At 38.0% G+C, this 26,563-nt stretch overlaps 1 protein-coding gene across 2 annotated transcripts in view; it reads right to left on the bottom strand.

Moving 5' to 3' along the window:
• Positions 1–388: 388 nt before the first annotated feature.
• WASF3 (WASP family member 3) overlaps positions 389–26,563 on the bottom strand; it is a 65,543-nt gene continuing 39,368 nt past the window's right edge. The window contains exons 3-10 of one of the 2 annotated variants that reach the window (XM_038138326.1): positions 23,272–23,414; positions 17,308–17,442; positions 13,779–13,932; positions 13,212–13,329; positions 6,617–6,783; positions 5,687–5,950; positions 3,697–4,052; positions 389–2,981 (exon numbers count right to left, since the gene is read on the bottom strand). In XM_038138326.1, coding sequence (XP_037994254.1) covers positions 2,824–2,981; positions 3,697–4,052; positions 5,687–5,950; positions 6,617–6,783; positions 13,212–13,329; positions 13,779–13,932; positions 17,308–17,442; positions 23,272–23,404 — 1,485 coding nt within the window. In that variant the 5' untranslated portion in view covers positions 23,405–23,414 and the 3' untranslated portion in view covers positions 389–2,823. Of the gene's footprint in view, positions 2,982–3,696; positions 4,053–5,686; positions 5,951–6,616; positions 6,784–8,545; positions 8,722–13,211; positions 13,330–13,778; positions 13,933–17,307; positions 17,443–23,271; positions 23,415–26,563 lie in introns of both variants that reach the window. The other variant, XM_038138317.1, reaches the window with a different exon arrangement.

Genomic DNA, 26,563 nt, shown 5'->3' with positions numbered 1-26,563 from the left:
TTCTTATTAAAAAAGTGAGCAAGAAGATTTGCTGATGTAACTTGTATTTTCTGCCGTGTTCCTTCTGGAAGCAAAGTTGGCATTTAACTGGAAAAAAAAAAAATCCCTAAAGCTACCTGTAGGGAAAGTCATACCTGCTTAGACCAGCCAGGAACTTGGAGCTTGAATCAAGGCTGCAAAAGAACCAAGTATGGATGTTAGCAGGAGCATCAGTACCTCAAGGGAATCTGGTTTTGTAGACTCCATCCTTCGTCCCAGGAACATCATGCAACATCTGATTGGGATCAGAGATAGCATTTGGAAGTCGTACGTTTTCACTTCTGTTATTGGTAAGTTAAAATAAAGATTAACAGCAAAATCTTACTAATCTAAAGAAAGAAACACAGGCTCAAAAGTGAGATTTTATTCATAATTGTTACTTATGCACAACCCAAAGTATGATAAAACTGATAAAAACAGCCTAGAATAGTGTTTACATCACTAAATTCAATTCACATTTCGTCCATAAAATACCAAAAGGAAAATGACAACATTGCAGGTTCAGAAAAACAGGTTGGCTACTATGACTGAAAAATCTACACTATCTTCACTGGTCACAACTGATTGCTTGTTTAATGCTTATTATTTAAAATAAGCACAAATTACAAAATTTCGGACACACCCAACTTCTGTGCTCATAAAATATATCTTCTGTCATATCAAATTTCAATAGATTGGAAAGAATTTTCTGCTGAGACATTTCATTTCAGCACGTATCAAAAGAACATCGAGAGTGCTCTCACCACCTACGCAGTGATGTAACACTGAGGTCCCAGTTGCACCTTCAGCTACCTCTCCAAAGAATTATTTTGCAGGCCACTGGGCAAGCACACCGTGATGGTAGGGGACAAGCCACGTCCCACACGGTGATGAAAGCCACCATCAGGATACAGCCTAAATTCTGTCCTCCCTGGTGGACACACAGACCTCAGACTCCAGGACACAAAGTAAAGCACACTTCAGCTCTGCATTTTAAGGCAAAGACAAAACCAACTCCAACTGGGACAGAGATCAGTAAGTACCTTCAGCTGCCCCTGCTTTACAAGAGCTGCGGTTGTTCACCACTATGCAGAGATTGGTCATACTTTGTCATACTTTGTGTAATAAATTTTAACAGCAGCCCTGAGGCAGCATGTTATCCCTCTACCATAAAGGCAGCCACCACAGATTGCAAAATCATATGCAGATTAAACAGCAATGCAGTAGCCAACAGTTTGCATGCAAACATCGTGTTAGACTGTTACATTCTCAGGACCAAAACTGTTAATGGTGTAAACACAGGTTAGATAAACACCTTCCATTCTCTTTTTATTTTACATACTTCTTTTAAGAACAGATGGGGGTGCCTTACAGAACAAAGGAGGTTTACCAAATGTTAGACCTGGAATTACACAGACTTCTGTTACAAAGATTAAAACTGTAATCTGGTAAGGAAAGAAATCTTCTCCTGCTATGAATAAAATTTAAAAGCCTCATTAGGCAGAGCAGCAGCCTGATTCTTGGTCCAGAAAAGGGAAAAAAAAAATCAAACCAAAACAAACCATTTTAATACCATACGGCTGATAAAAAAATGGAAAACAAGGAAAACAGAGACAGTCAAAGCAGGCTTTATGGCAGCAATTATGCCTAGGAAAGGACCAAGAAAATGAGTGTATATATATATGGCATAGTACCTCAACAGCCACCAAAACTGCTTTAACTGCCCTTGTTTTATCCGTGGGATGTACTGGGAAAGAAATACATTCAAAGTAAGAGTTCTGAGTCAATGTGCTACATGACTACACATGAACAAATCAACAACAACAGAACTTATTTACACACATTTATACCTACAGGCATAAAGACCAAGTTTAATACTTGTGAAATGTATCTGATTGCTAGATCCAAACTCTTCCAATCTTTAGCAATAGCATTTCTGCACTGCAACAGCCACAGGGTTTCCATCAGGTCTATCCTGCATCCAGTTGATCTTACTGTAAGTCTGAAAAGCTCTACAGGTATTTTAATTTCCATTTATAACACAGACATGCATCTGCTACCCAGTAGAGACCCTCCCAACACTCTTCCCAACAAGCAGCCAGCAACTTCGAGCTGGTACTGTTACAGACATATCTGTCTGCTGAACAAATGTTCTTTTTGGATCATGTGGGTTCATTCATCAAAGCATACATTTCATCATCTGCTACATTTTTAAGATAAAAAGGAAGATAGTATAAAATCAATTCTGTATGCATAAAAACTTAAGCCCAGAAGTGGTTAAAAATAGACTAAGGTGGGCATAATTAGCACCTAATAAAAAAGCTAAAAGTCACATTTATGGAACTCAACACTTCACTCAGCCATACAGTTAGCTGCCCTCAAAGACTAACAACCAGACCAATTCACAAGTATCTAAGTTGCTTACATAATTAAAAGAATAAGATGTAAAGTCAAAAAAATATATTTTATCCCTTCAAGAACAGGAAAGTAAAATAAAATGCTGGTTCTGTAACAGTGCAACAACTGCATCATATTTTGCACGCAGCACAAGAGTTGCTACATTTAGTGGCACTTAAGTATTATGCAGTAAATACTGAAAGTAAGACAAGTTTCTGATCTGCATAAGCATAATCACATCATTATTACCAGAGTTGCTAAGCTACAGCATTCTGAATAATACCAATTCAATTTTAGCACTTCCCTCACTAGCCTTAATACATGTCAACGTCCTGCTTTACATCTTGCTAACAAAGCAATCACTGAAGCCAAGTATTTAACGTAGTTGCCAGCAGGCTTGGGCCACGTTCAATCTGACCAGTCGTTCTCGTCAAACTCGGAGTCGTCGTCGGAATCGCTGTACTCCACGGCAATGCGCCTCGACAGGATGGTGGCCACGTCATTGCCTACGGGCTCCCGCTTCGCCTCCTGCTCACGCTGCTCCTGCACCTTTTTCAGCTGAATTCCTGCAGAGACAATTACTCTCAGACAAAGCTTTCCAGGCAAGAGATTTTGTGTTTGATACTGTTATTGGTGAGTCTGTTGTATTCTTAGAAAAAACTCAGGAACTAGGACGGGGGAAAAAAGAAAGCAAGCATTGAGTGAAGAGAGCCTCCTTGAGCAAGGAAGAGGGAAAGTCAAAAAAGGCAGATTGGAAATAATTCTCAGAGACTGAATTCTTTTGGACTTCTAAAACTGTCAACAATATATTGAAGCTAAATATTCAAGACTCTACATGTCATTTTGATCTGAAGATGAAATACAAAACTGTATTTGGAAATACTGTTAGACCTACAGCTCCATATTCTAAGTGAGGTCATGAAGAGCTGCAAGTCACTGGTTAAAAAAATCAGTGGGCTGAAGCCTGGTGTTGGGTAATTCAGTTCTTGTGAACAGAAGCAAAAATCCATGTACAGGTAATGGCGCTTCACATAATGAACACAAGAGCTGTGTTCATTAGATTATGTCCACACAAACACCAGAACACGCTTGACAAAGCTGTGCGGCTTTAGGTGCTAGAAAATGATCCAACTTCATGGTTGACAAATGTCAGAACAGGTGTGTGGTACCTGTGGTTAATGAAATCTTCCCAACTGGGAAAAGAAGCCATAAACTTATTTCAGTGGAAAACACTGTGCTCTCACTGAAAAAAGGAATACCTAAAACTCAGTGTGCACTTACCCATCCTGATGGCAGCCAGCAGATCACTCCGTGCATCGCTCATCGGTGCCTGCTTGGCCTCCGACGCCGGAGGAGCGTGCATGGGGGAGGAAGAGAGGGATGCACCTGCAGCAGGAGGGCCTGGAGGGGGAGGAGGTGGGCCAGGAGGAGGAGGAGCAGTGACAACAAGCCCACCAGAAGGAGGAGGATGAGTAGCTGCATATGTAGAGCCAGTCACCAGTCCGGAATGGGAAGGTGGCACAGGAAGCTGAAGGGGACTAACAAATGCAGTTTGTGCTGAAGGAATCATAGGAGGAGGGGGAGGAGGAGGAGGACCTGTAGGATTGTAATAATCCACCATCTGAGCTGGGAGCATCCTATATAAAACAGAACAAAAACATTTAATGCATTCAAAGTTAGAACTTACAAAATTATTGCCCCTTGAACTGCACTTATCCAACCTCAGGTAAAACAAAAAACAAAAGCAATTTTAACTGGTGACTTAAATATGCAAGTGATTATACATGTAAGAATTGTCAAATACTGCTGATATATTGAGATTTAAGACAAATATTGTAGTTAAAGCCAATGTCCTTTCAGCACTCTACAAAGTGAGCTTCTTATCTTAATTCTCCTGCCCAGTTAAGTATGAAGCTGCATTTCTTATTAAACCAGTACTCTGTGGGACTGTTAAGCACAAAGTCTTTGAAGAAGAAGGGACCAAGAAAACTGCAGACTACACCCCCTTCAATTCCATAAAAGGTCAAGAGGCAATAGGGGACACAGAGATGGAGAACAATGGAAAGTACGAAAGGAAAGATTTACCCAAAGGTAAATGTATCTCATGCACTTCTTCGGTCAAATGTTTAAATACCAATAAATTAAATTAAATTTAAATACCATTTAATTAAATTCATACATTTGATCGATTCTTTAAATAGGAGACACAGGGAAGAGCTCATTTCTTTGTTAAAATGTCACTGAAAGAAATTTTAATCAGAAGAAAATAGACAATTGATAAGAGTTATGAATTAGGTAAAGAATGAGATACAGGAGACAGGAGTTGAAGCAAAGTGACTGATGACACTGAGTGACACATGCCAGTGTTTGACAACTGCAACACTCTGACAATGGTCATGGTCAAGACAGTAATGTCTTACACACTGGAAACAACAGAGACAGGACAGGCTGGAGCAGTCCCTCCTAACTCAGTCATCCGCAGCATGATAGTCATGAATCAGGCAAAGGCTATCCCAGGATGCATCAAGCAGGGATGACAAACCTTGGCTTGCATAGTAAAAAACAACACAGGCAAGAATGACTACAGCTTTCCTGGGGTTACAACTTCAAAGTTTAACATATTTACACAAAAGAACAGACACAGACTTATTAGAAAACAGATGTTTTCCTGCGACATGAGAACCAGAACTCTGGAGCCAGCCTTCCTTAAGAATGCATTCATGCAAAATATCTACACAGGCATTTGATAAATCTCTGTCTTGAATTAAAAAGTGGCATTCCTCCTGTGGCAGTACGGAATTTGTGTCTGAGGAGACCCTTTCCAATTCCGTCACAAGCTTCTCTAAAAAGCCCTTCCAGGGATTTCAGGGATGCAACAAAGACTGCCAGATTAATCACAATCAACAATACTCTTTCTGTACATTTCCTGAGTTTAAAATATTATCCAAATTATCCTGTAACTACTTTCCAATTTAAAGGAAAATTATCTCCTCCTTAATATTGTATTAGGCACCCTTAATATTTTACAATGGTACTGACTTCACCAATACACACTTCATTCAATACAAACTTGGTTATTTCTGCTTTTAGGATTTCTTCACTTAAATTCAGTTCATACATAGAAATTATACCAATTTTCTTCTGTCCTCCCCAAGGAGGTAACTAACGTATTTGGGGTCTTTTTCTTCAATGCATTACACGTCATGAGGGTTACGAGAAACACGCATTCCTCTGGTTTTGCCAAGGATCCACTAGAATAAATCAGACTTACCCATATTCTGCTGGTACCACAGGTACTGAGCTGTGCTGGCCATCTGAAGGCTGGGGTGGAGGTGGAGGTGGTTGCTGAGGTCTGTTTAAAGTGGCATGTCGTACAGTGGTGGAGGGTGGTCTGTACTCATGCTCGTGGCTTTGGGATGCTGCCATGTACTGTGGACCATCTCCTGCTCCATAGGAAGGCATTGCTATCTGCTGATGGAGGGAATGATTCGGAGTAGCAGGATAAGAATAATCTGTAACATCGGATGCATGGGACCTAAAATTAAATTGATGCAGAAGAACAGATTACGTGAGTGTAACAGGGCATTACCTAAATAACTGACAAAACAAGCAAAAAAGAATACAATCAGCGTTATTTTTCTTGCAAGAGGATTCCCCAATTTATCAATTATCACTCCCTTTTAAGTCCACAGAAAGCACAAGAATTTTAGTAGCCATAATGAAGCTTATGGTTTTTGTCAATGATTTTGACAGCCCATTGTTTGAGAAGGCAATACTTACCAGCCTGCCTCAAGTTAACAGTGGCAGCAGAAAAAGAAAAGCAATACTACAAGCACTTGCAATTATGCAGAAGAACATATTTTACCAATGCAGAGAAAACCAATTTTGAAAGTTAGAAAATGCTTTTTATTTTGTTTGCACAATTAATTTTGTTGGAAAGGCTCAAAGAAACTGGGAAATGTAAGTATTAGTTGAGCAGAGAGTTCATAAAGATACAAAGTCTAGGATGTTCTGTCAAATAAGCCCAAGAGAGGGAGCAAAAGGATCTTTTCATCCCATTACTGTGAAGACTTGTTTTAGTAATGAACAATGGTGCAGCCTGGCTTTTAGTGAACACAGTGAACTGATGCACTTATTTGTGAGACTGGAAGCAAGGTAAGCAACAAAAAGCCAGGGCTTTGAGCAAAACAAAATAACAAACCCTTTGGGCATTTTGTCCTCTTTCATGCTTCCTGCCTGTTCCATTTTCTTTGCGTCACTCATGAACTCAATGCCCATTTTCCTCCTCTCCCACTCTTCTTTTCTTGTCCTTACTTTTCTCACATTAATTTGCTGGTTTCTGTTTGGATTCAGCTTGTGTTTCTCTCTCTAAAGTACAACAAGTATAACAAATACATTGAGAATTGCCACAGTCCAAACACCAGGAAGTCAACATTTAATGCCTAAGTCTAAAGTAGCAAGCAACCAATTTTTTTTTTTTTTTACTTTAGCAGTTGGAAAAAAAAGACAGTATAATCAAATACACTTCTTTGGAACCTGACTTACAAAATACTGTTCATGCAGTAGCTGGCAGCATGAAAATGTCTCTAAAACCAGTACATATATGTATAGGTTTTTTATAGCTTAAGACTACTTCAAGGTGAAAAAATAGAAAGCCCTCTCTCCCCTTCACTACCATTCTCAGAATTAATGCTTCATGGATGTAAAACAGACTTCAGGATTCAATCTCAGATATTTGATTTACTGAAATGTAAAATACTCCATAATTTATAAAATATAAAAGACATATGTAAGTACAAGGTATCTATCACACAAACAACATCAAAATCCAACACAGACACATCCTACAATTTCTGCTTTAAAAAATCCCACAGATTGCAAATACCATGTTGACATCACTGGGAGATAAAAACAAACCACTTCAACATAATAATTTAAACTCAGGAGTCCTGGAAGCAAGGTGTTAAATCTGAAACAAAAGACTCAAAGTGTGAAACAGAACTCCTGATGAAAACATCCACAGCTTTTGCTAGATCAACCTATGTAATGCTTTGTCAGTCTGCAATGTTTCATTAAGACTTACATAATTAAGTACATTAACGAATTAATGAATTACATTAATTCAGGAGACATACTTTTGCATTAGAAACTGTAAAATAAAACTAAACAAACAACAGTTTTTAGACAGAGAAGTCTGAATACATTAGTGAAAGACCAATAGCAATATCAAATACTATGTTTCAATTACAAGTTCATTACTCTTCACAAAGACCACAACATTGCAAAGTTCTGAGCAGATTTTTATCTTTTCATTTCCACTGGACAGTGGACTAAAGGTATCATTCCACACTCTTGCAGTGATAGCTGCCTCCTCAACCTAGCCATTCAACAATTTAAACACTTTTTCCAGTGGACCCTATTTATTTCTATGCTTATTGCTAGTACTTAATCACAACAGACAAAGGAAATAAAACAAGTGGGAAAATCCTGTGGTGAGACCAGCTTAGTGCAAAAACTAAGATTGCAATGCACATCAGGTAACTCCCACTGAGCTCAAAGGGAATCTCAGTCAATGAAGAGGAATTCTGCTGCTTATCTCTAAGCAGAGATTTTTTTGTTATTTCAAGCAGTAACATCTCATCTGGTTTTGTAGCTTGGTTTTTAGACTAATATAACATCAAACAGCTGAACTCTTCTCACTCTGTAGCATTCCTTACAGGCACAAGTATTGTCGACTGAGTAGATCACAGAAAAATATTTATTAAGCTACCAGCAGGGCACCAAACAACAAACTAGACACTAAGGAAGAGCTACTGACATTATCTAGTAGAGGCTTAAATGCTTTGCAACTACAGCTACTGAAGATGAAATACAAAGCATGCAGCAAACACATCTTTCTTTGCAATACATAACATTAAGGTGACAAAATGCTCATGTGAAGCTGAGGAAGAAAAAAATCATTACAGAATCTGTTATGTCATTTACACTTAAAAATAAATTTGAAAAGAATGTTTTAAACGTGCATTGTATGTTTTGTCTAACTATTCCCATCCTGCAAAAACACCTAATTCTACTCAGTGTTGCTGAACATACAACTGTGGTGTAACAAACAGCTTTGCTGCAAACAGACCTAGTATCTGGGGACAGTGATCCCTCGGAAGATGCTCCATGGTACACACTTTGAGACAACCTGTTGTCAGGTCTAAGCTCTTTGTCATATGCCATCATATTCCACTCCTGGCGTCTGTTCCTGGCTTTTCTAACCTTTTTCACCTCACGGGTGGTGCCATCTATACGCTTTTGCTCCTAATGTCCAAACAAAAGAAATAAAGCATGCAAAGAGAGAGAAAAAAGGAAAGGAAAAAAGCTGGTTAAAATGCAGTTAGAGTGCATGAAAATAAGACTAGATTTACAGATGAAGCCAAGTCTTCACAAAATTTCTCTGCATTAAAATAAGAATATTTCCTTATGCTATGAACCTCGTTAGTAGCAGGACTTTTGATCTGCCTTCGTTCTGTAAGGATGCATGTGCTACTGTGATGACAGTCTCCTGGGTTTCCTAATACAGAAATGGGACCAATTTTAAAAGCCAGAAAGTTGAACTTCTTCTGACATCATGTCTTTTACTTAGACCACCCTGAAGCACTTGAAATTTTCATCTCCTGAAAAGCAAACTTCTGAGAATGTATAATAAGCTCAAGGCTATTCTGGCTATTCATTATGGTCACAATCAACTGGGCCAGGGGAAGTATGGAGAAACTGGACACATTTTCCTATTCCATAGTCTATGTGAAATTATTTTTGTTTGTTTTAACTTCCTCTCCCTTCTTAGATCTAATTAACTACCAAAATTCCTCCTAGTTTCTCCTCCTCATTGATAAAAAAATGAATTACACTAATTCTCTCTGCAGCGAGTCAGCAATACTCAGGCCAGCAGTATATTACAGCTTGACAGGTTCATGACAAACTTGGCTGCTTTTATCTTTCAATATAACATCAGGCTCAACCAATGTCAGTGTTTACAATACCTATTTATCTTTACTTCACTGATAGCAAGATCTCCTAATATTGGGATCCAATGCTTTCACACCTTGGCAATGTTGTACTCACCTACTTCTGACTACTCAGTATGAATATAAAACTCATACTGGTGCTTCAGCACAAAAAATTAACAAGATTGCTCAATTCAGACTGAGAAGGGCCTTCTACTTCTTTTCTCAGTATTCATAAGAGAATAGGGTTTTTTTCAATCAGCTCTAGATCCCACACCTTAGAATACATGTCTGATCTACTAGTAGGTTGGTATTAGGCTTTTGGCCGCTAGAAAAATAGTTTCTCAGGAAATATTTATATTTCTATTCTGAGAAAGCAGTCAGTGAATTGTATTGAAAGAAGAGCTTGGTCAAATTCTGGTAGGCAAGCCTTTTCCTGGGAAATCTAGACCCACAAAATAAGGGATAATAGTTGGAAAGCCAGCTCAACAAAAAGTTCATCACAGATGAACACAGGCTTTTTACTCCAACTGTTGAACAGCATTGAGTAAATAATTCTGGAATAATGTGTATGGCATTACATAACTAACAAAAAAACTAACAAATGGCTTCCTTGTCCTTGTTTTGGATCTCTTGCTCGTTCATGCATATTTGTATGAGGGACCTGCTGACCCTCCTAACATTTAGAATGTCAGAAAAGACTTCTTTAAGTTCAACACCCAAATGTTTTGACAACTCTTGCTCATTTCTACAATAAACAGATTTTTGGTCTGATTTATGTTTAATAACAATGATCATCTTGGTTCTTAATCAGTTCTCCCAAAATATTTTTCCTCCACAAACTTTTTAGAATCACACCTTTTTTATGTATGATAACCACTTTTTCACATCAAATTCTGCCGACAGAGAATTTGGAGCAGAAAGGACACAGATTTAGTCACACTTTATTTCAAATATATACAGTTTTGCTAATTGCCATGGTTGAATATATGCTTATTAAAAGCTTTTAATTTGTCTTTTTCAATTACTTGCTGCAAATATTTTGGGGTTTTTTTTTAACTTTCAACTTCTATCCTGATTCCTGAGTCATGTTATATTTCAGAAGAAAGTTCAAGTAAGTATTTTCACTGAAAACACATGGCTTTGTCTTCTTTCAGAAAAACAATTTTGTCATCTGGGAGTCACAACTATGTATTTCCTGCAAGATTCTAAATAAAATAAATATTCACCTTTTGACCAATATATGGTGCTACTGGGAAGACAATCATTTTGATACAATGCCTGTACAATCATGAGTGCTTACATGACTGCTTACAGTTACTGCTTATTATTTAGAAATTTAGTTTTAAAGAGATCAGCTTTTTTTTATGAAAAAAACAGAAGTTTAAAAAATGTTTATACATGTGGATGTATAAACAACAAAAAATAAGCACAAAGCTTAGCTGGTTTTAATTGGATCAGATTTCAGCTGGACAAGTTGTTCCAGATCAGCATCTGTAAGCATGCTAATGAATAATACACTTGAATCCTTTTTATTCAAGCAGTACTAAACGACAGTGGTTTGATTAAATATTATATCAATATATCTCTAAAACATTAAATGTCTTCCAAAACAGTGGGGCAGCCCTATTACCACCAGCTGACAAAGCTGCATGTACCTCTAAGAGGAGTTTTAAGTTGTTTCAGTAGCAGTTTCATTCCCTTGACAATGGTGACATCTCTAGCTTTACGACCCAGGGCAAAGAGACAGAGTTGTAGGGGAGCTGAAGCCTTTCTAGATAAGTACAGCCGGAAATATTTCTCAGAAAATTAAAGTAATATTAAGAGGAGTTACTTTTTTTGAACTAATTGTATTGGAAGCTGTGGCAGACAAGTGGGTGCTGTAGATGAAGCCAGAAAACAAGTAATTCATGTTGGCAGGAAATTATTTCAGCGAACACAAAACATATTAGAGCCTTCAAACAAGGTTGAGTTAATTGTAAGTTTGATATTTGCATCAAGAATTAGCAAACAATATTTCAAGCATCTTAATGAAGAATTAAGAGCTAGTAATAAAAAGCAGCTTCAGCAAGTATTTGCAATACTTTCAAAAAACTGGAAGCACGAGCCTAGAGTATTTTCCTGACCACAAGTTTATAAAATCCTATCAAAACACAAGTCATCAAGAATGATTTCTGAAATACAAGCTTTCCAAATTTAGAAATTTTTACTTGCTTGAATAGCTTATTATTCTCAGATAAAAAGCCAGCACAATAAAGAACAAATTAGAACAGCTTATCCTTTGTTTAATCACAACTGCCCTACCTACAGCCATTAAATTTAGAATACTACTGGTACATACCAAGTCAAAACTACACTGAACTCTCAGACACTGATCCATGGAAAGTAAAAAATAGACTTCACAGATTTTTAGCCTAAAGAATTAAAACTACATATTTCTTCAGAAAAAAGTTTGCCTGAAAGAGTCAAATCAGAGGAAGCTTGTCAGATATTTTCAATTAAACTGTATACAGAAACAAAAAGCATGATATTTGAGGCAAGAAAATTAAACAGCTCATAAACTTCCGGCTGCAACAGTGTGAACATTTAGGACAAATTATCAAAATAATACTGGAAAACTGATTCTCTGGTGCAGGAACTACTCTCAGATTTCACCAAGCACCTAAAAAATTGAGGCTAAAAACTAGCTGTATTTGGTCAGCTGAGTAGGATGGCATTTGGATGTTTAGCTTGTACTTTGTTAAACAACACACATTTATTTCACCTGCACAGTTTCTCAAAAACTATCAAGTTTTGTGCTTTCTGCACAAACTGAGTAAAGAATTCTCATTTAAGAGATTGAAAATTTAAGTTCAGCTATGAAATTGTCAATAAATGCTCTGAATTCATTCTTGGTTACTGCTACCATAAGGATAAGAATAAAAGAAAAAGGACACTTGGTTCAGCAACTTGTGGAAGAAAATGTGCCTGGGACATATCTCACCAAAACCATCCCGCTCTCCAAAGGATACAGACCATGAAATGCATGAAAACCATCTTCTGGAACGCTAAACCTGAGATTTCTTCCCATCACAAAGTGAACTTTATCCACGCAGACTCAAGTCTATGCTGCTTTCTTTTTTGTTGGACTTGGCATATATTTAATCAAATCAAATAGCACTTCAGCTAGAATTTATCAAGGGGTATTTCTGTGATGTATGGCTATAATACTACATGATTGGAATTGAGCATATTTGCATTTGTAGACTGTAATAAGACAATTAAAATCTACAGAAAATATACCATGGATGGAAATAAGCAGGATATGTTGCCAAAGTTAAAGTCCAAAAGTAACTTATATATTTAAAGTAGTTTTGTAGAAATTGTTCTATAGGAATAAAGAAATGCTCAAGGGATTTTATAAATTCTTATAAAAGCATCTGTATTTTTTCCTTTAAAATCAGAATGGAAAAAATGGGAAGCTGGAATGGAAAAAAATCTAATTCCAACTCCTTTCCTCTCCCATTAGAGTGTCTTTTTCTGGAGCACAACAGGGCCATTTTTCTGGGTACCAATAAAAAGATACTGGCACAGGATTCAAGACAGCATCTTGGAAGATAACCACAGCACTCCTAAAATTCAATTTGCTGCCTTCTTAAAATAGACAGAATAAGCTATAAAAATGGAATGTACTGAATCTACAGCCACACAAGAGAAACAATCTTTCCATGCACACAAGCTAAGTATGACCTGGAAAATTTTACGCCTGGACAACTGCACATAAAATTGTAATGCACAAATGTGCTATTATGTTTCTGCTTTTACCTTCTGTCTCCTCTTTTCTTTTCGCTTATCTTCAGTATCCTGTAACATTTTTTCTTTCCAAAGATCAAAAAAATAGGAAGGATCGGTATAGAACTTCAATCCATCTTTCTTATCATCCCTGGAAAAACAGCAGAAGAAAAGATAAAAATATATTAACTAGGGTGTTTAAATCCAAAAAAAAATTACCTTTGATGATCATCTGAGCCTCAAGTTGATCAATAACAACCCTTACTAACTGGAGGTCCATAAACAAATACCACCACTGTCTGTAGCAGCAGCAAAAACACATCCCTTGGTCACAAATCCTAGACATTTACCTTCCAGTTAAAACTTCTTATTCTTAAAAATAAAATACACCGCAAATGCTGTGCTATACCTTTCTTTAAAAAGGAATAAATTATTTATTGCAGATTGATAAAACTCAATCTTGAAAAATCAAATCTCAATATATAATATAATAAATCTCAGTAATCAATATAGCTTTCCCCTTCTGTATAATTATTCTCTGCATACAATTAGGAAATAAAGGGTAAAGTACAAGAAGGCAAACAATCAATATTTCCTTACCTATAAGGTGAAAGAATATTCAGAGGCGGTGGTTTGTCACTTTGATTATAAATATCAGCCACCGGGTTTGGAATGCTGTTCTTTGAAACTACCTGCTGGTCTTGAACTGTTGAGCTCTTGAATGCTTTTTTCATGTTGATGTCCTGTAAGGATACTGTTAGAAACAGAAATACATTTACCATAGGTATGAAAGGAATTAAAGTGGATACACAACATCCTTTTTTCACTAATTATTTGAAATATTTTCAGCAAGTTAACACAAAGAGAGGTTTTTCCTCAGTGGATAATCCTGATAACTAGGCGCAAAGGCATGTAAGAATTCCCATAATAAAACAGATTTAGGTCTCACTTGGTCCAGAACATCACTTAAAATAATGGGACCACGAACTGTATCTTGGAAAATGATGCAAGAATGCTGTCATGTGCAGATGTCCAACCATTTCCCCTTTTTATAAGGTTTATCCTGGAGTTCTAACAGCAGAAACACTGGCTTCCAGACTGAAACACAAGGTATGGTATTCCTATGACACAGTGTTTTATAATTGCACATGCTACCTATACACATATTCCAGCCCATTCTAAGTATAATTAAATTACAGCTGCGGCAACCTCCTGTGAGAGACAGAGTTCCACTTATTTCACTCTCTTTCAACTCCTCTGTCTTCCCATATAACTAAACACTCCTTGCTCTTATGTTTTGCTTATGTCTCTACAGAGAGAAATACTTGCAGTCTCGTACTTTCATTTTATCTTTTCACATACACAGATCTGGGGAAAATGACACCAGGCTTTTCATTCCTTCTTTTCAAATGAAAGGTTAAGTTGGTTTTAATTGTTCCTGTCACTTTTATGAAGACTTTCTTTCACTCTTAATGGAAGTTTTCAGGAAATGCAGCAATCATTGTTAAAGAAAATTCATTTAAAGGCCAATAACAATTTAAAAGTGGCAGTAAGCTCTTGATATCATCTTCCACTGCTAAGCACCTGAATACAGGTTTTAGACTGCAGTTGAAGAGGATGAAGCCTTCACTGGGTTGCCTACAACGACACTGACCACTTCTGGATTCTATCCAAGTGTTTAATAAGAGTGTAAGCTGTAGGACTTGTGCAAACAAACTGCACCAGCTTAGTCTCCTTTTATTCCCATTGACATTTCATCTAATACTTCTTGCCCATTCATCCAATTTATTGAGTCTCAATGACAAACTCTGAGAAATTTCACAAGGCAAATGAACAGTAATGGCCAAAAATGCAGTATACTGATGACCTGAAAAAAGAAAAAGGGATGAAATTTTACACTGTTATTGTCTGTCATAATGGACACCAAATCCCACTCAGACTTCTCTCCCCAACTATTTTTGTTATCTGTGCTGAGGTCTTGCTTCTCGCTCCAAGAATTACTTACAGTTACAGAATTCTTCTGTAACTTCTAAATAGCAGGAAATTAAAAATGGAGTATTCAATGTCTAATATTCATTCCCCCATTCACATCATCTGAAGTATCAAAACATCATTTCTGGAAGTACTTTCTATTTAAATCTGCCTGTAAGTAAAAATTATTTCAGACAGATTTTTTAGATGTATATATCTGAATTGTTTCAATTCTTGTTTGATGGAAGACATTCAAAAGAACCAAAAAACCATTCTTTTTCGAGATTTTTGGAATAAGTTATTTATCTATTTTTGAAAACTTAACCTCATTTATTTTAAAATTTTTTTCAACTGTAGTTTTTAATATATAAAATATTTTATAGACATTGTATTAGTTATAGCTAAGAATATAAGAAATCACTGATGCAATCAAATCTGAAGGGCTTTTTAAAACAACCTTGCAATTGACATTTTGCTTCAATGCCAAAGCTATCCAGAAACATCCTATTTCTGACAGTACTGTGAATTATTATAAAGACTTCAACTTCTACAGTGAAACAGCTAATAAAATTTACTACTGACACTAAGGCGACAGCAGCTTGTATATACAGCTTATTAATATGAAGCATGATTAGCAATGCAAGAGTAACAACTGCTGTCAATTTAAAATAAACACTGATTCAATTCTCAGTCCATATACTAGTTTCCCATTCCAAAGGATTGCTTTTAATTATTCTCCAAACTCTGAAAACTAGCTGGGTGCTACTGCATAACACTAATGAGACATTAATGAGGCATTAAAAAAAAAAGGGGGAGGGGGGGGAAAAACCCCAGCAAAAGCAAGATGAGAACTGCCATTTCCAGAAGTACAGTATATTAATATCATCTACTTTCCTCAGAGTACCAACACAACATGCCTCAAAAACTAAGCTGAATAGTGATCCCATAGGAGGTTAGTTTATGTTCCCATATCTCTCTTGACTCCTAAGACAGCAAAATGCAGGTACCAAAAAAATCAGAGTGGTTTGCTTTGGAGGGGATCTTAAAGATTATCTCATTCAAATCACCCTACTATGGACAAGGACACCTTTCACTTAAGCAGGTCTCTTTGGAGATAGAGCATCTACAGCTTCTCTGAGCAACTGTGGTAGTTCAACAGTTCATACGTTCCAAAACCATAAAACGACAACACATAACAATTTCCAGACAGTAACCAGCTAAAAAAGGAAGGCTAAATATTATCCCATTGTACTATTAAATAGCAACACTAAAATTTAATATTGGCACTAATAATTGGCACTATAAATTAATATAAACTACAAAAATCTGAATGGCATGTGAAATATACAAGCCATATAAATAGCACTATTAAATATATCACAGGTAGCATTAACTACTACTGAGTCAATATTACACTACTGTACTGATATAAAAAGTTTTGACATTTTAGTAAATGTCAGGAATCAACTAAACAGGAAGGACAGTCATTGACTAGCTCAGACACGTAGCACGGAGGCCAAGATGCACATTAACAGCTTTTAAAGCTAGACAGAAATGCTTTATCTACACTAATAAGTACTTTCAAACAATATAATGATGTTACTTAAATCCTTTGTTTTTACTGTGTATTTATGAAGTGAATGACCAAGCTCATAAGTGGGAAATATTTTTAAAGGAAATACAGTTTCTAGTGAGTAGAACCCCCTAAAGATTTTCACCTAGTTGATCAAAACACAGTGCCTTGTTTAGATACAGAGTGTTATAAGATCTTTGATGACCACAGAACAGACTAATGTACTAAAATAGTTTGTGATTACCCTACTCTGAAATTGATAGGGACACCCAGTCCAAACTTTTTCCAATACTCTGACTTACTCCCAGTAAGGTCTAAATTTATTCATTTATGATTTACTACACTCACAAACTCAAAGCTTTCCTCGTGAAAAAGGCAGCTTAATGGCTCCATTACTACAGGGGCTTCTTGACTCAAGAATACTTTCACTTGCCCTGCTAAAGTGATTATTCCCAGCTTGCCTTACTGAGACAACAAGACGAAATATCGTTACAGGATTACTTTGAAAAGACAGAGGTTATTGTGCAATTAAATGTGCTCTTGTCAACATCACTTCTGGCTCAATGCTTTCTTGTAATTACCTACCCTCTTCCACTGTTGAATCCAGCTGGGTGACTTTGACAGCAAGGCGATCAATTCTGTCTTGGAGGGAATTTGCTCTGATGTAGAAGCTGTTGGCCTCATTAAACAATTCACCAAATATGTCTTCAGCATGTTTGCCTGTGTAAGAAAATAGACAAGGAAATCCCTTCGCTAGTAGCTTACAAAACACAAGACAAATGGCTTCAATATCATGAAGTATAACAAAACACAGTAGCTGTAGGATTAGAACAGCACAGTTTGTCATTCAACAAAATTCGGGGCAACAGATTTGTACAAAAAAGTCAAAATACACCATAAATTCTGCCTGAAGTCTGTCCTTCTGGACATCCTGGTTAGCAGTCTTCTTAAAAACACAGGGAGACTTCAAAATTCTAATCCTTATGTAGCTGAGCTAGCGGAAACTGACAGACAACCGAGCATTAAAACCTGCCTCTGTGATGAAAAGGCCTTTAGTTACTGCAGTCAATAAAAGCTTCTGAAGTAGATTTTGAAATTAAAATCTTGCAATCCATAGTAGCACAGGCCAACCTCAAAATTAAAACAGCGTTAAACAGATAAAAACAGCAGCCCATTTACCTCTACAAATGCCAACTGCAAACACTGCTGTACCTGGAATCATTTGAGAGAGGGTCAGAGGCCACTGACCATATTTACCCATGGCCACACTGGACTTGGTGCAAAACCCTTTCAGCCTCCCTTTCACCCGCTCTATGTTCCCAATCACTGTGACAGTGGACAATGCAGAGCAGATCACCAAATCACTGAATCAATTCGGTTGGAAAAGACCTCTAAGATTATTGAGTCCAACCTATGTTCAAACACTATCACATCAACTAGACTATGACACCAAGTGCAACATCCAGTCTTTCCTTAAACACCTCCAAGGGATGGTGACTCCATAATCTCCTGGGCAGCCCATTCCAATTTCTAATCACACTTTCCGTGAAGAAATTCCTCCTCATGTCCAACCTAAACCTCTCCTGAAGCAGCTTAAGACTTTGTCCTCTCATCCTGTCACTTGTCACCTGGGAGAAGAGGCCAACCCCCACCTGCCTACACCCTCCTTTCAGGCACTTGTAGAGAGCAATAAGGTCCCCTCCAGGCAAAACACCCCCAGCTCCCTCAGCTGCTCCTCAGAATTGTGCTCCAGACCCTCAACCAGCTTTGCTGTCCTTCCCTGAATCCACTCCATCACCTCAATGTCCTTCCTGTACTGAGGGGCCCAGAACTGGACACCATACTCAAAGAGTGGCCTCACTAGTGCCTAGTACAGATTTGCAGCCTCAGGCCCTTCCCTGGAAGTGCTAGAGTGGACAGAAGGTGCCACATGATGAACCAAATCCCTCCCTGATGCACAGATCACTGTGCTTGGCCATTCCTCTCCCAGTCCTCCCACAGGACCAGGCATAGTCAACCACAGTCTGACTCTCTTTGTGCCCCACTCCACAACTCTCATTCACTCCAGACCAGTGGTTCCAGATCCCCAGTTTAATAGTTCACCTATTCCCCTACAAATTTCAAATCCCACCCAAACTCATTGCTCCCGCTGAACTGATAGTCACTGCTCATCACTGAAAATGATGGTCCCTCCTACCCAGATACTGCTATTTCATTTAAGATGCCTCCTTCTACAGTTTCTGCAGCCCAAACCCCTCAAGAAATTCCTTGTAGAAAGAAAAGTCCTGCCTCCTGCACTTAACCATGCTTTTCAAACAAACTTTAAAACCCTACTTCTGAATTAAGCTCATCTTATGACCTGTATCAAGAAAAGTCTGAAGAGCAAAAATGGATGGGAGGAAGGGGGCAAAGTAGTAAAACTATCTAATTAGTTGGAAGAATATGGAATATCTATTAACCAGCTAAATGACTGGGATTTCCAAAGCAGCCATTATTGACATTTTAAGTTGGTCCAATAACCAACCTTAACACTTCACAAAGTAAAAATACAATGAAAATTTCAGTTAAGATCCCATTCTGTGAACATCTGGAAATAATAACTCAGTGTAAAAAAAATTGGCCACACTTAGGAAGTCAACAGGACAATCTGGCCTTTTCTTGGTCACTTACCTGGGGGGGAGGAAACAACAAGTAGACTAAAACATTATCTGAAAATACTGCGAATCACAAGAAAAAAAGTGATTGCCATTGAATGAAGGATTTTACCAGTAAGAGTTTTCATTACTACGTGCAAGATCAGTCAATAACTCACCCAAAATGTTAAGTTATGTCAGTGTATGCAAGCTGTGCTTAATACATATATGTGGAAGGTGGATATGCTATCTACCTGCTCCTAATCTCCTCCCTCTCCAAAACAGAAGTCACACACAACCACAGAACAGCTGAAGTTCAAAATCATCTGGTCCAATTCCAGGTTCACAGCACAATGAGACAGGACTCTGGACCAGCTGGGTTTTGAACACTTACAAGGATGGAGGCTCCACAACTCCTCTGAGCTACCCGTGCCAGTGTTCAACTGCCTGCACACTAGAAGCGCTCTCTAAGTGTTCCCAGCAGCTAGTTGAAATTTACTTATAATCCCCACTTGATTTAGTTGCTCCAAATGAAGATGTTATTCTAAGCTATGGAAAAAATAAGCTTTTCAACTCTTCAGCTAAATAAAGCAGTTACTACATTCTTCAGCCACCAGTATTCAGCGCTCAATCAATTTTAATAGATGTCAGTTTATGTTAATATATTGAAATCAGCCTGCTGAGAGAGGACTGCCACATCCTAGGATTAAACACATCATCCCTAGAGAAGTCAAGGAGATGGATGTTCATCAGTTATCTTTCAGAAGGCAAAGTGGGAGCATACTTCTTTTAATATTTGATTTTTTCCAACACTTGCTAGCCCAGAACATGTGAAAGAGAGATTGTCAATCTCCTGCCTGTGAAAACAGTGACAAAGTAAAGCAGTATTGGACATGCTGTTGTGATTAACACGATGCAGTAAGTTTCAAAAATAAAATAATACTTCAAATGTTTTCTATGTTGCTATTGTTTAAATTAGATCTTTAATAAAACAGAAACAAGCAGGAAAAAGGCATGTGTCTTTCAATTTGAAAGCTGACTTTGGTGCTGTAAGACAATAATTTAAAAACAATAGGTGATGCCCAACATTTGGCCAACCTATACATTAATTTAAAAACCCATCTAAGAAATTATGCAGTCTAAGGTTCTAAGGTTCCCTCCAACTACAGAAGACAGTGATTCCATCCACCCATTTGTAACTGCATTAACTAGAAACATTAGAATCATACTTTACTCTCCTCTCTTTTTTTGAAGATACAGAAGTCGCAGGCTGTAACTGACTAGGTCTTGATTCCCATCTCCTTTCTCACAGTACCTCTAGCATGATACTTAATGGCAAAAAAGCAGCCTTTCCAACTCAGCCTGGTTCGGCAGTGCTACAGAGGAAAGTGACAGAGAGATGCAGTGTGCTCAGGCCTGTACAAAAACTAGAGAAATTGAGCCAATGGCCAATCTACTCAAGAAAATACTAGGAGGCAAGTTGTGGGATGTTGTTCTCTGCCTGTGTTCTGAGCCAGCTGGCTGGAAATGAACCCAATTCTGAGAACATAATACAGAAAAAGCTCTCCTGAGAGCACATTCCCTTTGGATAGGTACTTGTTCATGTCTCCCAAAAAGAGCAGAGGCAAGTTTGTATGCAACAGTACAGACCTGCCAGATTTTAAAATCCACACTGAACTCACAGTGCAACACTAAAAAACCAGTGTGACTGCAAGACAGACCTGAACTTGCTTGCTCTATGCCTCAAGCTGTGGGAACACCAACCAGCTCTGATGCAGTCAGCAGGACATACTACTTCAGCTCCAGCACAGCATTTTTCTGTGATCATTTCCTTGCTTCCAGTTGGCTCAAAAGACAGGCAAAGCAAATGCTGTCTGCAGAAAAAAAAAACCCTCTGCAAACATGACATATTTCAGACTGTGGATGAGAATGGTGGTACATTTCACTTGTTAAATACCACATATTCATCTGTTAAGACTAAGGACACATCATTATTTGCATAGATCTTTAATTTGACACTAACAGAACTTTAGGGGCTGTCCACAAAGACTTCAGATGACCCTAGAAATCCGCTAAGGGAAAACTGCCGGATATGAATATTAGTCGGTTCCTCAGCAACAATCATAAGAGGATCTAAATACACTGTATAACAGATTAGCCCCAAGACTAAATCTGGATAAATGAAAGCTGTACACATTCCTAGCAAGCCAGACAAGTAAAAGGTGTATTAGCCACACTTGGACAACCATAGCACAACACCAAAATGAGGTCTTATCATTCAAAATTAGGTCTCCTTCAGTATAATTGGAACATTAGCCATTCTCACTTTTCTGAAACTTAAGGATGGCACTACTAAGCAACTGTCTGACAAAACAGTAAATGAAACTTAATGACAACACAAACACAAAGTAACTCTAAATAACATTAGACACTAAATCGTCAGCTGCTGTTCAAGAAAGATCAGAGGTACACTTGCAAGCTTATCTGAAAATAATAATTCAATGCTTAGCAACAATCAAAATTCTCCAAATTCCTAGGGCCATAATGATAAAACAGAAGGCTGTTTTGAATATGAAGTCCTCAACACTTCACCTTAAAAGACCCAGAATACACCCTAACTTACATATCCAAAGAAGAAATAACAGTGATCAGAAATACAAAATGGTTTCTATTCAAAAAGATCACTCTCAGATCAGGACACTTCAACCTGGAAAGGCTATCACCAGGAGAACAGGATAAAGACTTAACAAAATCACAAATTATTATGGAAATGCACAAGATGAAAGCACCTTTCATTACTTTTCATCACACCAGAATGAGAAGGCATCAAAAGGAAGAAACAGGTCAGCTTCCATTGTGGGACATTCTGCCACAGGTCATTGGTCAAGAAGAAGGTGTAATCCCTATTTCAACAGATCTAAGCAATACCACAGATGATAGTTTTACAAATGCTCATTACATGGGATGATTCAGATGGACCTCCAGCTCAGAAAAATCCCTAAATCCCTGACTATTGCAAAGAGGAAATGCTGTGTCTCTTGTCCTCTTTCTCTAAGCAAAGGCTTTTTCCTATCATCATGAACTGAATACCAGTGGGCCCCATAGTCTAAGCTCCATACAGACTCTCAGTTTTAAAACCACGTCCATTTACAAAGAGAAGCAACTGATGAAGCAGTAATTTCTTTTCTAGGAGCAGCGTTATCAGCACAAACAACAGCTGCTGATTGTTAAAGACCGTCTGAAAAACATCTCTTGTCCCTTTCATCAAAAATATTGTTCATCTTGCAAACACTCCAGTCATGCTTCTAGAATTGCTAGTGGTGGTGTCACCTGACAGGTGTGGTGTGTAGGCTACTCTGTACAGAGCTGATGTTAGCTTGCCTCAACAGTAGCCTGCTCAGCAAATGGCATCCTTTCAATGTGCCTAATTTCATTCATATGAATTGAGCACACATTTATATATAAAAGAGAAGGCTTAAGAAATACTGGCACATTACAAAAAACTAAAATTTCAGTCAAATGTGTCGTTTGATACCAAGAGGCAGAAGAGTATGCTGGCTCAATCCTGTAGAACTCAAGTGCTGGTCTTATTTCTTGCACTAATTTCTCTCACCTTAGAAAAATTTCTGGTCTTCTATGCTCTGGTCTTTTGGTTGGGGCTTTTCTTGGTAGTGGTTTTTTTTTCCTGCTTGTTTTTTGTTAATTTCTTTTTTGGAGTGGGGTTTGAGGGTGGGGGGAGGGTTGGGTTTTTAATCAACTTCAAAATATAGAAGAGCATAAAGACAGTTATTATTATAGCATATTATTACAATACATAAATGATAACATCACATACCATACTTTTGCTATTTCAAACAATCCATCTCAAAGCTTTTCATCATGAATCAAATACTTGCAGGAAGTTACAGATACTTACTTAAGCTGCTTAGCTGGCGTATGATTGCAGCAAGGGTGCTATTTGTTACACATTCCAGTTCACTTGTAATTCCCTCTGGCAGAGCTCCTCGGCAGAGATGCCGTGGTTCAATGTTCCTTTTCACCAAAGGCATGGCTCACAATCTGGAATTTACAAACAAATACATATGACATTTACAAAAATGAAATTAAGAGGTCTGAATCACTGTAGCACACACGCAGGCTTTTTTTCCTCCAGAAAGTACTTTACCTTTCTTCTTTTAAAGCCTTGCTTCAGCCCTACCACTGTAAGATACTGTACAATTCCTACTGGGGCACCGGCGTTGTGCTCTCCTGCCAGAATATGACAGGAGCACTGCAGAGCAGCGGAGAGTAAAGGCAATATAGGTAATGTAAGCTTTTTGCCTCAGATTTGGTGTAAGATTTACTGTATGCACAGACTTGTGCTGCAGTTCTAGAGTCACTGGACTTCAGTGCACATTTGCATTTAGAAAAAACTGGCAGTCCCCACAGGAGTGGCAGGAAAGGTCAGTGTCTGGAGCAGGCTGGCATCCTGCCTTGGCAAGCTGGCCACCAACAGACTGACCAAGCACTACAGCCCCCAACTACGTCAGACACCGACCTACCCCAGCTCTGACAGTTTTCAGTACAAATGACAAATTCATCTGACACGGAAGGGCAAGTGCCTCTCAGAATTAGGCTGCATGAGGAAGAAGATGGTTTTCCACAGGGAGAGCTGTATGGCATTCTGAGTGGGATAAGGGCATTCACTGACCAGCTTTTGGGAACATGCCAGGTGCAGGAAGACATTTATCTGAGAAAACTAAGGTTGTCAGAACTGGTTTTCTTGGAAAAATGAAATAAATGAGGATGGTGTCTTGGTTCCAGCCTAGACCAAGGGGAGGGGCCAAGACATTTTGTTATTTGATACCATCTCACATCACTGCCAGGGGCCGGGCAAAGGGATTCCTCTCTCATTTCCAAGAAGCAGTGCATTCCTCTACAGTCAGGAACAACCTGGCTTCTGTCAAGTCAGGCTCTGCATTTTTTGAGCATTTTTGCACGTGAATCATTCTCTCTTTTTATATAATTATTAATATTGTTGCTGCTAGTTTGTTTTCATATCTCATTGCTGTTTCCAGCAAATTGTTCTTATCTCAAGCTGTGATCTTTGCCTTTTGTGCATCCAGTTCTCCTCTCTGGCCACGCCGGGGGCTGGGGGGCAGAAGAGGGGGAGAAGGGGAGCGAGCAAGTCAGTATGGTTTGGAAAGTCTCGGGGGGAGAACTAAAGTGTGGAGTATCATTCCTAAACCACAACAGATGGGGAAAACAAACACAAAAAAGAGATCTCAAAGCATCACAAAAGGGCACAATGGCATAGAAACCACTGTCCTGCAGAGAGCAGCTTTGAGAGCAAGGATGCCCAAGTGAGAAAGAATTCTCCCAAGAGGGAAGCGATATAAAACAAAAACATCTAAAGCAGTTTTCTTTAAAACTATAGTCAATTCAATGTCCATGTACTACTCATGAATAATATTCTATTTAAAACCACGTGGCATGGAAATTTTCTAGAACAAGAAGTTACATTATTACCAAGGACATAGCTCATTTGGGAAAGACTTAGCTGAAAATTTCTTTTTTACTGTACTAAAGCAATTAAAGTAACCTTTCAATTTTTCTAATTAAAATCACATTAGTAAACTAAAAAATCCTTTTGCTTTTCAAATGTTGCACAGTAATTTCTGTAATGACTTCCGCCTGAAAATTTAAAATATTTTATTCTCAAGAACATTTCTAAAAGCTTAACAGCCTTAATGAACAAAAAGAAACTATTTAACTGTAAGACTATTTCATAACACGTCAGGAAGGAACAAGCTCATGACTTCTAAGCAGTAGTCTTGAATTATACTGTACATCTTTCTTAATATGAGACAATTTGAATATGTCAGAATTTAAGGTTAGCTGAGTTTGCTAAATTTTACACAGCACATCAGAGGTAACAGAGGAACAATCTCTGTATTTGATAAAAATCTTCCTGTTTCTATTCTATGTTTTTGTATTTCTCTACAAACATATATATTTCAAAATACTACTTCATACCCATTGCAGACTCTTTTCTGAACTTGATCAAAAATAAGTCAAAACTGAAAATTCACTATTACTGAAGAGCATCATCTAGCACTAACACTCTACAAACAGGCTAGTGCATTAGAGCTACGAAACAGGAATCGTTATGAAGAATTTTTTCAGTGTAATATAAATGTTACAGTGAAAATGCATTTCATATAAACGTAATTTGCAGGAAATAAATTAAAAGGAGCACAAATTAGTGCTAAATTAATTATATGACAAGGCCTGGTTTTCCCATGGCTTTCTGTCTAGCACTCCAGAACTGCCCCCTGCCCTTACCTTTTGCAGTTCACCCAACTCCCTCTTAGCCCACACAGCACTCTGGGCCCAGCTGGAAGCTGGCTGCACACTGCCCAGCTAATCATCTGCCACCTCTTGAAACACCTACCACACTGAGTACAATCAGAATGCCTTCCACCAGGAGCTCTTATTTAAGTCCCTTCTCCACATAATGTTCTTTTTTGCCTGTAAAAACGAATTTGAAGAAGACATACGACAGCAGTTTGAGCTTTTTGTTTTCTTGTCAGTTACTGACAAAATGGTCCAGGTGTGTTCGAGAGCTACCAGGGGAGTGACAGACCAACACAAGAAATCCCATTTCTCCAAAGAGCAGGCTAAAGCACACACCAGGGCTGAGGGTAGGGGAAAATAAACAACTTTCATATCTGAATGTATGATTTAAATTATTATGTAGCAACCTCATTTCAGTTTGAAGTTTAATTCCAAAAGGTAAACTGAACACCAATGAGTAAATATATGCAACAAATTAAGCAATCCACTACCTGCTCCTAATCAGAGGAAAAGAAAAAAACAGCTCTGCAACTGCAATAACCTTCTTCTAATTTAAACCCTTTACCTAAATGAATTAAACACTGACAGACCTATTTAGATATTAACCTATTCTAAGTAAAAAGCTTGTGTCCTTATTACTATAGCACAACCATCTTTTTCTTCACCACACACAACTCAGATGAACTTCCTTTTTAAAGAAAATGCATAAGAAGTGAGGCTAAATTTATTTCAAAATCTATGTAGCAAGAAGTTAGACAAGCAATCAAGACAAAACAGGCCTCTGAACTACAGGGTCTTCAGGAGACACAACCAGACTGAAGGGAATGTGTTACCAGGAGCAGAAAACAAGAATTTGCAATGGCAATTCCACT

Source organism: Motacilla alba, chromosome 1, assembly GCF_015832195.1.
Source record: "Motacilla alba alba isolate MOTALB_02 chromosome 1, Motacilla_alba_V1.0_pri, whole genome shotgun sequence".
Lineage (NCBI taxonomy): Eukaryota > Metazoa > Chordata > Aves > Passeriformes > Motacillidae > Motacilla > Motacilla alba.
Note: the sequence above shows the minus strand (reverse complement) of the source record. Positions and strands in the feature narration are given on the sequence as shown.